The sequence below is a fragment of the Puma concolor genome, chromosome B3 (assembly GCF_028749965.1).
Source record: "Puma concolor isolate L17-30 chromosome B3, mPumCon1.1.hap2, whole genome shotgun sequence".
Classification (NCBI taxonomy): Eukaryota; Metazoa; Chordata; class Mammalia; order Carnivora; family Felidae; genus Puma; species Puma concolor.
The window spans coordinates 86,221,371-86,234,711 of NC_141672.1; the positions used below are offsets into that span (position 1 = coordinate 86,221,371).

General features: G+C 39.8%; 1 protein-coding gene across 3 annotated transcripts in view; it reads left to right on the forward strand.

Moving 5' to 3' along the window:
* Window positions 1-3,914, forward strand: part of BUB1B (BUB1 mitotic checkpoint serine/threonine kinase B) — a 51,102-nt gene extending 47,188 nt beyond the window's left edge. For all 3 annotated transcript variants that reach the window (XM_025918824.2, XM_086710349.1, XM_086710350.1), the window contains 3 exons: window positions 880-1,051; window positions 1,848-1,954; window positions 3,358-3,914. In XM_025918824.2, coding sequence (XP_025774609.1) covers window positions 880-1,051; window positions 1,848-1,954; window positions 3,358-3,589 — 511 coding nt within the window. In that variant the 3' untranslated portion in view covers window positions 3,590-3,914. The remainder of the gene's footprint in view (window positions 1-879; window positions 1,052-1,847; window positions 1,955-3,357) is intronic.
* The last annotated feature ends 9,427 nt before the right edge of the window (window positions 3,915-13,341 follow it).

Consider the following 13,341-nt stretch of genomic DNA (forward strand, 5'->3'; position numbering starts at 1 on the left):
ATGGGATTAGTCAAAGCCTATATTTAAGAATATAGCACCTATCACTGATAGTAATCAGGGATTTGAAGGAACTGAGAAAAGCAGAGACAAAAGGAACACATGAAAATAATTCATTCTTCTCTGTCACATGTATAGTTCTTCTGTTTATTCGGAGAGTAGCTTTATTGCATGGAATAGCTAACAAGGAAAACATAATTAATAGTGAACTTAGTGTTTAAAATTGTCTTTTTTTATTTCTTTTTTGTTTGTTTTTTTTAAAGTAAATAACAGTTGGAATTACAGATAAGAGTAAGAGAGAATATGGTGTTCTTTTAATTAAAACAGGATAGTTTACAGTAGAGGTGGCATTTTACAAAAAAAAAATGCCTTATATTGTTGTTTCAGTTAAATTCTGAGAAGGAGGAATCTGAATAACACTTGGAAAACCTAATCTGTATAATGAACAAGAAGGCCTATGACATCTATAAAAGCTTATTTCTTCCATCATAATTCTCATCAGTGTGTAAAACATTGCTCTTGTATGTATTACTGTGTCTAGTAAGACAGAGGATTGCACTCTACTTTCCGTATTTATGTTATGTAATAAACATAGTATGATAAATGTTCTGTGGTGGGTATACATTATGGTTTAGATGTACTTTTGTCACTGGACTAATCTCAACATTCCCCACTTAAGGTGGACACATCGGCTGCTCTTACAGGTGCATTTTCATAGCTAACCACTGGAGGGAGCTGTTGGCATAGCTAAGAGTCACCTGCAGTACCTATTTTTTTCTTTTCCTTTTTTTTTTTTTTTTTTTTTTTTTTTTTTTAAGACCGGCTCTGCAGCTTCTTTCATGGCCTATTTTTATTATCTCTTTCTCTTAAATCTGGGCTTAGAATCCACGATCCTTATGATTGTAATAAGAACAATCAAGCTTTGAAGATAGTGGACTTTTCCTACAGTGTCGACCTTAGGGCGCAGCTAGATGTTTTTGTCCTCAGCGGCTTTCGGACTGTACAAATCCTGGAAGGACAAAAGATCCTGGCTAACTGCTCTTCTCCCTACCAGGTAAGTGTAAAAGAAGCCTGAGCAAATATGGAAAGGGTTTCTTAATCTCTTTCTTATCTACATAAGCCATGAAAGCTAGTGTTTACTGATATTGTCTCGCCTGGAATAGATGACCTAGTTTTCAAATAGCACCAAGTCAAGCAAAATGTACCATTTTTCTATCACAACATTGAAGACTGTACACATACACGTGCAGACACATGACTGACTCAGTAACCTAAATGGCAGGGCCATTTCTATAGCTTATCTGTTGTGTGGTCTTTTATTAGACATGTTCTGTAATCTTTGTGAAATAAGGAGAACAGTCTGCTCTGTGTATGTCAAAATTGTTGTGAGGATTAAATGGAATAGTGTGTATAAAAAGAGTATTATAAGTGTAAAGTGTTTTATATGCTAGCATTGTATACAAAAATTCCTCTGACTTGTCTCTGAACATTTGGCATTCGCTGATTGAATATGTAGCATGAACTTGAACTATCATGCGAACCACGTTTAGATCACAGCTAGAGTCCATGCAAATTCAGTAGGTCTACAAATTTGAATTGGACAGTCAGATATTTTTGTTCTTCAGGACAATTTTGTTCTCATCTTTTATTCTTAAGGCTAAATCCTAGAGTTAGCTCTGTTGATCACTTCTTTGGGGGAGCTTCTCCCTTTATGGTAAGGGTAGGGAACAGTCTACTAAAATGTATGTCATAAGATAAACATTATAATAACTTTCAACTTTCTACATAAATAAGTTGCCATGATCGTAGCAGAGAATTATTTTAGCTGATGGTGCTTTTTGTGATTTCAGGTAGATCTGTTTGGTATAGCAGATTTAGCACATTTACTATTGTTCAAGGAACACCTACAGGTCTTCTGGGATGGGTCCCTCTGGAAACTTAGCCAAAATATTTCTGAGTAAGTATTGGTGATTTCAGGGTCTTTGCCTGTCCACATAATTTTCTCTTGCTCTTGGATGCCCTCTGCTTGGGCAGCCTTAGTTTTCTTATTCCAAATGCCATAATTCCATTAATTTCAACCGGTTTCCATTAGAATATCAGTGGAGGATCTAGTGCAGGACAAAGGAATTGCTAATTAAAAATAAGAATCAAACTATTCAGACTTCAGGACATCATTCTGTACCTAGATGTATCATAGAGACTGTGACTATGATAAGGAAGCCTCTCAATCTAAAAGTGTTAATAGAAACGTTTCATGAGAATAATTTTCTAACCAATTGATGTTAGTCTTATACTCCTTTTCAGTAGCTATTGTTATCAAAGTTAATAAGCATTTCTTGAAGAGAATTAAATTTCTGAATTATATACTAATTTTAGGCTATTTATTTAATGAATGGTCAGAACCAAAGCAGAGAACTGAATCTCCTTAGAGAAGTAAATGCTCCCTTAATAAGAGCTGCTTGGTCTTAGAACCTTAGTATTACCCTAAGCCTACTCATAAAACTTATTAAATATCCCATGTTCCACTTTAGCTTATTATAGCTAATAACTTCCCAGAATAAGCTTCCCAATCTATCACTTATTGGTATGTTCTTTGGCTTAAAAAAAAAAAAAAAAAAGACAATGTTGAGAATTTAACACCCCTACTCCATTCTCCCTGCTCCCAACAAATTGAATTATGTATTTTTTCTTATTTAATTCAGAATTTGGCCAGTCTTACTTGTCTCTTAAACGTGCTTTAAAAATTGGCTTTAAATATAACGTAAGACCTGTAGGATAAATTCAGGTATCTCTAGTTGGTTATGGTCCTAGGTGGGTCTAATACAAACAGGTAGCATCAGCTGGGGTTTCCTAATAACCCTGCCTTACCCAATAATAGAAGCTTCTCTGATTTAAAAAAGTTACAAACATCATAGACTTAAGCAGTAGTTACTTCAGTCAAGCTTAGTATTCTCAGAAGATTGTGAAGATAATAAAACACTGGGCTGGAGGAGAGGGAGAACTGCTGTCTCTGTAAGACCTACCTAGACTTTAGGAAAGTTAGAGAAGAGAAGCAAAATTCATATTTCTTCTATTGTAGAACAGTGCTGCATCTTAGTGCACAGAGGAAATTTATAGATTCAGATCAGAGACTTTGTCTTTACATGCATTGTATTATGGCTTTCCCCACCAGAGTAGTCTTCTTCTTTTTTTTTTTTTTTTAGTTCCACCTTGTGCTTTGACAGGACTACTTGAATGCGCTCTAATCCTAGAGTTGTAGCTATTACCTTAAATTATTTAGTGCATAAATGTACCACTGATTTAAATCCAGAGTTCTTTTATGTGCCTAATCTTGATGGAAATGGTTTTATATATTTTTAGGCTAAAAGATGGTGAATTGTGGAATAAATTCTTTGTGCGGATTCTGAATGCCAGTGATGAGTCCACAGTGTCTGTTCTGAGGGAACTTGCAGCAGCAATGAATGGGGTGTTTGACACCGCATTCCAAAATCACCTGAACAAAGCTTTATGGAAGGTAGGGAAGTTAATCAGTCCTGGGGCTTTGCTCTTTCAGCAAGATAGGCAGTCAAGTCTCTCACAGATTCCTGCCTAAAACCAATGGTTGTATTATGGAACACTGGGCCTGGGTATGCTATAATTTAATTTAGAACACATTTAGGTACACTACCAACACATTTCTACTTTTTAGTAGAGGTATATTTCTAGGTAACTCGCATTTTTTACAAGGCCACTATTCTTGGCCTTGTCTAACTAACAAAGAACTGTTTTATTCTTAATGGGCTCCATAGGAATGGGTACCTTATTGTCATTTAACACATCTGTCTCTACTTTTCCCTGTACATTTTTCTTGTGTAATTTGTGACATGTACCCTAATGGTCGCTATGTATTTTTAAGTAATAAAATAGTATTTGTTGAATTTGTGTTTCTAACATCTCATCTACTTTTTGCCAACTAAGATAATAAATGGCTTGATTTTGCAGACAGGAGCTGTTTTACCATGGAAATTTATATATATCCTAGACATGGAACTGCTATGATAGAATCATAATAGAACAGAATAGCCAACCATTCCTTCGGGTGCTCCTCACCTTCCACTAAGTGGCCTAGGTTTAAAAGTAGATAAAATTATTTCTGTAAGGCCAAATTTCTTAAATTTCAAGTAGCAAAATTGTTCATTTTGATTCTATTTTAATGTTTTCATTTTTTATCCACAAGACCCTTTTGTGTGTTTTATATAATCCAGTGGAGCTGCGGCTCTTGGGTCTCTTGATTAGGATTATGGCTGTTAGAAAGGAAGAGAGAAGGTTTTGAACAGGGTGTAGCAGCCTTTTAGAAATGGAATGATCGTTCTGTGACATGCAGAATGACTTGGGGCTCAATGAAAGAATGGAAGCAAGTTCTGTTGTTTGGAGGATTTGAAGAGATAGAAGGGCAGAATGAAAAGATAACTTTGAAGCATGTACTAATTGGGGAGAGAGTACCTCTAGATGAAGTATTGAACCCCCAAACAGAAGCACGAATTATACCTGGCCTTGGGCATAGGGAGGAAAATTGGAAGAATGGGGCAATGAAAATGATCTGCTTCATTTCTGAATATCAAAATTCTCCAATGTGCCTCCCTCCATGATGGTGCCTGATTATTTCTGTGTGTGTGTGTGTGTGTGTGTGTGTGTGTGTGTGTGTGTGTGTGTGTGTGTTTTGACTCCAGTTGTCACTGTTACTGCTCTAAGATTGCTGGAAAGCAGAAAATTCTAAGTATATCTCAACTAAAAATATTTAAGCGTATATAGTTAAAGCGCTGAAATATGACTTGAATCTGAAAGATAATCAACTTAGAAATTTTTGCTCTTAACCAAAATACAACTTTTCAAACATTTTTATGGTCGCTTTTTGTACAACTGATGATGTAAAATTATGTATCTTTATCTTTTGTGTAATTGGACCCTTCTACGCCTCTGCTCTCCTCATTTCTCAATTCACCCCTTTGACACATTAAAATCATTAGTCTGAGGCTGGACAGTAAATTTAGATTCTTTCTTAACATAGGCATAGCTACCATCTAGTGAATCTTTAAGAACTTTAACAGAAAGCCTGAAAAACCACTGGTCTATAGATAAAGCTTTGTCTTTGAAATTCCACTCTGAGAAGAAAGAGGAGAATCTGAGGAAGTTCCATTGTTAGAGAACCTGCAACTGTTTTGCCAGCTCTCCCTCCTTTCCCCAGCCCCTCCAACCCCAACCCTTCGTTGTGGAAGGAAGAAGACAGTTAGGACCTGTGATGTCCCTTTTTTTTTTTTTAAATGTTTATTTATTTTTGAGAAAGAGAGAGACAGAGCATGAGTGGAGCAGGGGCAGGGAGAGAGGGAGACAAAGAATCTGAAGCAGGCTCCAGGCTCTGAGCTATCAGCGCAGAGCCTGACTTGGGGCTTGAACTCACGGACTGTGAGATCATGACCTGAGCTGAAGTCGGACGGTTAACTGACAGAGCCACCCAGGCGCCCTAGGACCTGTGATGTCTTAGTTTTTTCTTGGCCTGAGCGTACAACCACCAAGTGGGCATATTTCCATTTCCCTTGTGTTTTATGCTTGTTTTCGTCTTTGGAGAAGGAAGCCTGTCTTTTGGCAGAAGCTTCAAATGGTTCCTATTTCTTGTCTTACTAAGGCAGAAGTAGCCTAACGATGGACCTGGTAGGGGAAATAGCTGAGAAGATAGGGTTTTTACTTTTGAAAAGAGACCATGGAATGTATAGTGCCTCACCATTCACAAAGGGTGCATCCACTCATCTTCTACCACTGTTAGAGCCCTCATCTTCCAGTGCCAGTCGAGTAAGAAACTTTCCACCCAAGTCAAAGTGCTCTAACTGATGCCAAACCTGAATCTGGAAATAAAAAGGTTTCCTATAGCAGTAGGACTTTAGACTGTTAGTTGAGCTGTTACCTCAAGGTAGATAAGAAAGCCTTCTAGATGGTTCGCGCAAGCCTCTTTGAAATGACTGTTGTCGATGTGTTTAAAGTTTTTAAGCAGACTCCAAAGAAAGGCTTCTTTTCCATTGCATTGGAAAAGGTGGAGTTCTTCCTCCCAACTGCACCAGCCCTTTTTTTTTTTTAGATGACTTTATTAACTTAAGTAGTGATGATCCCATTAAGGAGATTACAATTTTTTTTTAGTTTATATACTCATTTTGAGAGAGAGAGAAAGAGAGAGAGAGAAAACAAACATGCACGTGTGGGAAAGGGGCAGAGAGAGGCGGGGAAAATCTCCAGCAAGCTCCCTGCTGCCAGCACTGAGCTGGACGCAGGGCTTGATCTAAGGAACCATGAAATCATGACCTGAACCAAAATCAAGAGTCAGAGGCTCAACTGACTGAGCCTCCCAGGCACCCCTGTACCAGCCCTTTCTAACATGCCAAAATTTGCTTCCAGTCTGGCTCCTAAAATAGACTTCCCTAGTGAGGAGGATGTATTTTAAAAAATTGTTTTTAAGTTTATTTATTTTGAGAGAGAGACAGGGAGAGAGCGAGCAGGGAAGGGGCAGAGAGAGAGGAAGAGAGAGAATCCCAAGCAGGTTCTGTGCCATCAGCACAGAACCCAAGGTGGGGCTCGATCCCACAAACTCATGAGATCATAACCTGAGCCGAAATCAAGAGTCAGACACTTAACTGACTGAGCCACCCAGGTGGCCCTAAAATTTTTTCTCTTAATATGGTCAACTTTGACCTTAATGAGGTCCTTCATTCCACCAAATTTATTAGGATAAAGGTGGCATTTCAAATCAGTATGGGAAAAGGTGGGGTATTCAATAACTAGTGTTGAAACAATGGATTAGAGTTTGAACTCTAATCCTCTAGTGGATTCTGTACCTCCCAGTGCACTGTAGCTTTCCCAGATTTCAGTCTGCATTTACCCTGTCAGCCGTGTGCCCTTGTGCAGTGAAAAAGTTGCACAGCCACATGCAGTGGTCCTGCCTGTTTCACTGCTTAGCTGCAAAACAGTTTTAGATAGATCAAAATGTTAATGTAAGAAAATGAAAATATGAAATACTAGATGGCTTTATAACCTTTGTCTTTGTGGCACAAAGCTAAGATAAAAGCAAGAAGATTCCTATTTATTACTATAGTAGATAAAAACCTAAATCTAATATGGCTACCTATCTCTCGCCTCAAAAAAAAAAAAAAACCCATAAACTGAAACTAGGAAAAATTACTTGCAACATGTATTTGCATCATCTTTCACTTGCATTACCTCAAGGTCTCATAACTGATCTCTATGCTTCCCCACCCACCTCCATTTATAACAGAACACGTATCACAGCCTATGAGACCCTACCAGTTTGAGCCCACTATTCCCTGACCTCTTCCCTGACTCTGCTTTTCCTCACTCACTCCTCTCTAGTCTGTCCACCTCCTTGCTTCTCCCTAAACACTCCAGCTAGTTTATCTCTTTATGACCTTTTTGCTTACCATTTCTTCTGCCTGTATCTTCACATGGATTATTCCCTTACTTCCCTTTAGGTGTCCTCTCAAATCTCCACCTTACCACAGAGGTCTTCCCTGGCCATTCTATACACACACATCCTCCCACACACACTGCTGCTACTTTCTGTCCCTCTTTGCCCTGCTTTGTTTTCTCCAAAGCACGTATCACAACTCTGCGCGCGCGCGTGTGTGTGTGTGTGTGTGTGTGTGTGTAAATTTTTTTTCTATATCCCGCTACTAGAATTTAACTTTCTTAAGGGCAAGGATTTACTTGTTTCCTGTTTTAACACCCATGCCTGAATGAATAAAATATGACAAAGCACTATTTAACCCTAATGTACAAAGAAACTCTTTAAAAATTTTTGAAAACCAGTAGAAATAGACAAAGGACATGAACAGTCCACTAAGAAACATTTTAATGGCCAACTTACCTGACATGTTCACCCTTCATTCTGAATTAAGTAAAATGCAAAATAAACCTGAAATTTTTATCATTCACATAGAAAATAGTTGAAAATTGTGTTTGTTAGTGTGAGGGAAAGCAGATACTCATTTATATTGTTAGTTGGTACAAATTGTATGTTATTAGAAGGTGATTTGGCAATATTTATTAAATTTAAATACTCCCTCCAGCTGTGAAAATTTTCTAAGAATTTATCTTAAAGAAACATTGGCACAGGTGCTCAAAGATAAAGCACTGTTTATATTGTTGTCTTCCTTGCTTCCGAGGCTCATTAGTCCCGAAAGGATGATCAATATGACAGACCCCAGGAAAATGTGAATCCTGGAACCAATGCAGAGGTGACGTCAGACCATTTTTGTAGACTGTAGGGGTGCCTTGGCTTTGGTGCTGAAAGCCAGTCTTCCAATTTGGCATGAGTCCACAGAGATGGCAGAAACCTGCATTAGGCTTTGAGAGATTAATTCCAGACATTTTCAGCTTAGGTTAAAAAAAAAAAACAAAAAAAAATGAAGGGAAAAAGTGATTACCTTTGGGGAGAGTGTACAGGAGTGGAGAGAAGACAGAATGAAGGCTTTTACTTTTCAATTTGTGTGTTTCTAAACATTTTGAATTTTCTGACCATGTACATGTATTAATTACTTTTTTATTTTTGTCTTGTCTAAGAAATTATGGGCCATGGTTTTGTGATCCTTTCCCTTCTTTTATTAAAAAATAAACAACCTAATAAGTGTTAGTTTTTTTTTTTTAATGGGAAATTTGGGAAGTTTATCATCCAAATATCAAAGTGGGATTAATTTGGAATTAAAATGCATGCAAGAGTAAAAATAATTATATATATATATGTGTATATTTTATTATTATTATTTGAGAGAGCGTACGCACACAAGCAGAGGAGAGAGGCAGAGGAAGAGAGAATCTTCAGCACGCTCCACGCTCAGCACAGAGCCTGACGCAGAGCTTGATCTCATGACCCTGGGATCACGACCTGAGCTGAAATCTAGAGTCAGCTGCTCAACCAAAAGAGCCACCCAGGCACCCCTAGAGTGAAAATAATTTTAAATCATTGAAGAGAATCTATCTAAACTTCTATTTTTAGTGTGCTAAAAATTAATATATATTCAAATGTTTTGTAATTTTTCATTAGATATATGATTTACATGATTACTATCTTCCTTATAATTTCCTATGTCTGTGAACAAGGAATTGAATTACATAAAACTTGACTTTTTTCAAAACAAAATTTATTTTATGACTTTCATATAAACACTTGAGTTTCCACAAACTTGACATTATATGATTAAGAAAGGAACAGACAGACCATGATGAACTTAGGCTAAACTTCTATAAACATATACCTCTTTTTTTTAATCAAAGAATACCACTATCAATAATCTTGTTCTTTAGATGCTCCTGTGGCAGACTTTCAGCTGCCCAACATATTGTCCCAGAAGTTCAAATTGGCCTCTCCACAGGAAAGGAGTGGTTGCCCAGACTGCTAGTTTTCAAACTCCTTGTGAACAAACAACTATGTGTCTATTAATTTTATATACTCCCAGATATTAGCACGTGGTTGCCAACAGTAAGTCGTGAATTAAAATGTTGGAAAAGAGCGGCTATGAATTCAAAAACTAGTTAAACCGGAGCATTGGTGAAAGGGAATAAAATCTATCATAGGCTCTAGATATGCATGAAATCATAATCTCACTTTCTAGTGTGGCACCTTATGTACGTTTCTATAACCTGTTGTAATTGACAGCTGACCTTACATTGTGATACGCTTCATTGTCCTGTTTACTCCTTTCACAATTAAATGTTATTTTCACAGGTGTATTCATTCCATTGGAATGTGTACTTTATTTCCCACGTGTGTTTAATGCAGCCTCACGTTCATTTGAAACAGTTATGTGAATCAGCATATGCTGCAGTTTCAAAGTAGTTTAATCTTACTGGCCTGGTCATGTGATGCATTTTTATTTAATTGCTTCAGTCCTGCAATTAGCAAAGCGAGGATGACATTTCATAAAAACCAAATACCCATTAAAATCTGTGAACAAAAAGAGGAACATACATTTATTTGTTTGCTTTTGCATTTTTCAAATAAAATTGAAAAAGCTGGTAATGCTAGAATAAAATAATAAAACATTGAAAAGGTGACACATGAAGTTTCAATGAGATTGGCTCATTCAAGGAAATGAGCTAAGGATGAGCACGTGTGCGGTACAGTGAGTCGAGGAGTCCCAGCAAATCAAGGGGGTCAGGCGGGCAGAAATAAGAGCTGGGCAGAGTAGATGAAAGTTGACTAGCCGTGCTGGGAGAGACCTTCCACACATCAACTGTACCCCATCACTGAACAGATAAGGAAGCCACTCCACGTGCTCAGGACTCCCCCAGAGAGTCACATCCAGTATCTTAGCATGTGGACCAATGGTTGAGGTTCCACCACTAGGTATAGGCCACTAGGGGCCGCCCGGTAGCTCCTACCCATACGTTCCCCTACCGCATTATATTATTAGCCGCCTTGAACAGGAACATGTGCATGCCTTGCCTTCCTCACTCAGATAAGGTCTTTGGGACAAGATATGTGTCTTTTTTTTTTTTACACTTAGAACCCCCATGCAGTGCTCACGTTATAAAGGGTCAATCGCACGGGCCCGGGGTCTGCTAGTACTTTCTCAGGATCGAGGTGGCTCCCTGCCTATGGTGCCAAATCAAACATTAGCACGGGGATGCTTGGGTGGCTCAGTTGGTTGAGTGTCCAACTTCGGCTCAGGTCATGGTCTCATGGTTCGTGGGTTCAAGCCCCGCATCGGGCTCTGTGCTGAGAGCTCAGAGCCTAGAGCCTACTTAGGATTCTGTGTTCCCCTCTCTCTCTGCCCCTCCCCCGCTCGTGCTCTGTGTCTATCTCTCAAAAGTGAATAAAGATTAAAAAAACAAAAAAAAACACTAGCATGGTGGTTAGAAATGCTGCCTCTAGGGCCAGAATGCCTGTGCTTGAATCCTGGCTGTGTGGCATTGAACAAGTTACTTACCGTTTCTGAGTTCGTATTCTCTGTAAAATGAGGACAGCCTGAGTGTCTACCGAGTATTGCAAATTAAAGTTTTTAGTACCCGTAACTTGTAGATACTTGTATTGATTTAGTTCTTATGTTGCTTGAGCAATCTAAAGTTCTCTGGCATCCTCTCAAGTAGATTGGGATCCCAGCCAGTTGGTTGGAGCTTTACTGTCTTAAAAGTCAATTTATAGTATAGCATATAGCCAAATCTGTAGTAAGATAAAGGTAGGTGAAAGAAGCATGGTGTCTGTAATCTAAAGATAAGGGGAAAGATGTTGTTCCTGTTGGAGGTGACCTTCCGGGAACCAAATCTTTGTCCTTAAGACAGTCTCAAGATCAGCCAAGTACCAAGCTATCAGGAAGGTCCGCCTGGTCCCCGGTCTTCAGTCCACAAGGTCACTTCAGTCTGCAGGGTCTCCCCCAGCTTATAGCTCTCTGCTGCTTCTGTGCTGTGTTCGAAGCACAGAATCCTTAAAAGGCTACCTCTGGTCAGTTTGCTCTGAGGCATCAGGCAGTGTTGGTGCCCTCGGTGGTGGGAAGCAGGATGCAGATTTCTTTCCCTCAAGCTGCTGACAGATGCCACTCACTCCTCTCTCTGACCAGGGGAAAGTACACCCGGCTTAGGGAGCAGGGCCTACTCACCCCACTTAAGGCCAAGACATTCAGTCTCTTTCTGACGCTCCTCCTGCTACAGTTTAGGCTTTTAGAACGATTTCTATTTTACACTCTGCTACCAACTTCTGTGCCGATGAGCACCAGATGACCACTTGCTTAATACGAAAAAGAAAAGGGGGAACATAGGGAGCCCTATAAACTCAGTGCAGGAACTAGAATACCTGGGCTCAAACCCTAGGTCTGCTTGCCAGCTACTTGATCCGGCCAGGTCAACGTGCCATCCAGAAACAGGTGCTGACGGCTCCTACCCAAAGGGCCATTGTGAGAATTAAAACCCAAGATGTGGTTGCTAAAGATGAAAGTTGCTTGGCTCATAGCAAGCAGCAGATTCCTCTGCGTCTCCCCAGCAGGAGCCCAGAGCTGCGTGCACAGGAAGCAGCTGGAGCTGCTGTGATCCATTGTGGAGTCTAAACCACGTTGGAGACTGGAGACTCCTGACATTCTTATTCACTCAGGCCTCCAGCTGCAACCTGCTGACGCCTGTTTTACTCTTTGTTGAAACGTGTTCATTTACTCCTCTAGGGCAGCAAATAATCTCTTGGAATGTGTCAAAGAAGATTAGCCAAGAAATATTTATTAAGCTCTGCCAGTGTTCTGTATTAATGACCGGGACACGAAGGGCATAAAGGGACGGAAGGACGCTTAACTCCCTTCAGGGAGTTTATAAGTTAGTTACAGAAACGGGATATTACAGGTTAAAAGCCAAGAGATACACGGAGAAGTCAAAGGACATCTCCAAGTAAACAACCAAGAGTCAAAGGAGTGGAGAATATGTGTTTTAAGACATTCGGAGGAAGTGAGGGCCAGCCTAGGCCGGGGGGTCCTGGCATGGCAGGGGTTGGAGCCAGTTTATATCTGGTAGTTTTCGGCTACAAGTCAGGAAGAAACAATCCAAAATTTCGTAAAGGGTGAGAGTGTCTGTTATCTCCCGTAACAACAAGCGCTGGAGCTCAGCAATTCATAGAGGACCCAAGTTGCTTTTCCGCCATCTTCAGCATGTTGGTTTTTGTCCTCAGGCTGGTCACCTTATGGAACCAGTTAGCTACCACAGTTCCAGGATCAACAACTTGGAGCAGCACAGGAAAACTTTGCCCAAGAACCCTCCCAGCAAACCTCCCTTCTTGTTTCTTAATAAGATTGTCATCTATACGGGGCGTACCTGGGGCCTAAACTAATCCCTAGCAAAAGGAGGGAATTAGGAAGATTGGTTCAAACTAATCACGATTCACTCCTGGGGCTGGGCCTGGGAAGGGGCCCTTCCCTGAGCACACAAGTGTAAAAATGTACATCCGTATAAATTCAGTTTCTTCCAGCAAGTAAAAAGGGGGATGGATTCAGAGAGGCAAACGATAGTGTCTGCCACGTGGGTGGTGTTGGGAAGAAAAAAGGAAGCATTTGGTAGCAAAATAGCATCCTGGACTCTGGAACAGATTGCCTGAGTTCAAAGCCCTGCCCTGTCACTTAGTGACCTGAGCAACAAGTAAGTTAAATTCAGGAGGCCTGAGTTTTCTCATCTCTGAAATGGGATGATAGTTCCTACCTAGAGTGTAAGCGTCGTGAGAACGGCTACTTGTCTTGTTCCCTGCGTTACCCTCAGTACCTAGCACAGAGCTTTGCACCTAGCAGGTACTCAATAGATCTTGGTTGGATGGGTTCATGAATTAGAATGCTGTGAGGG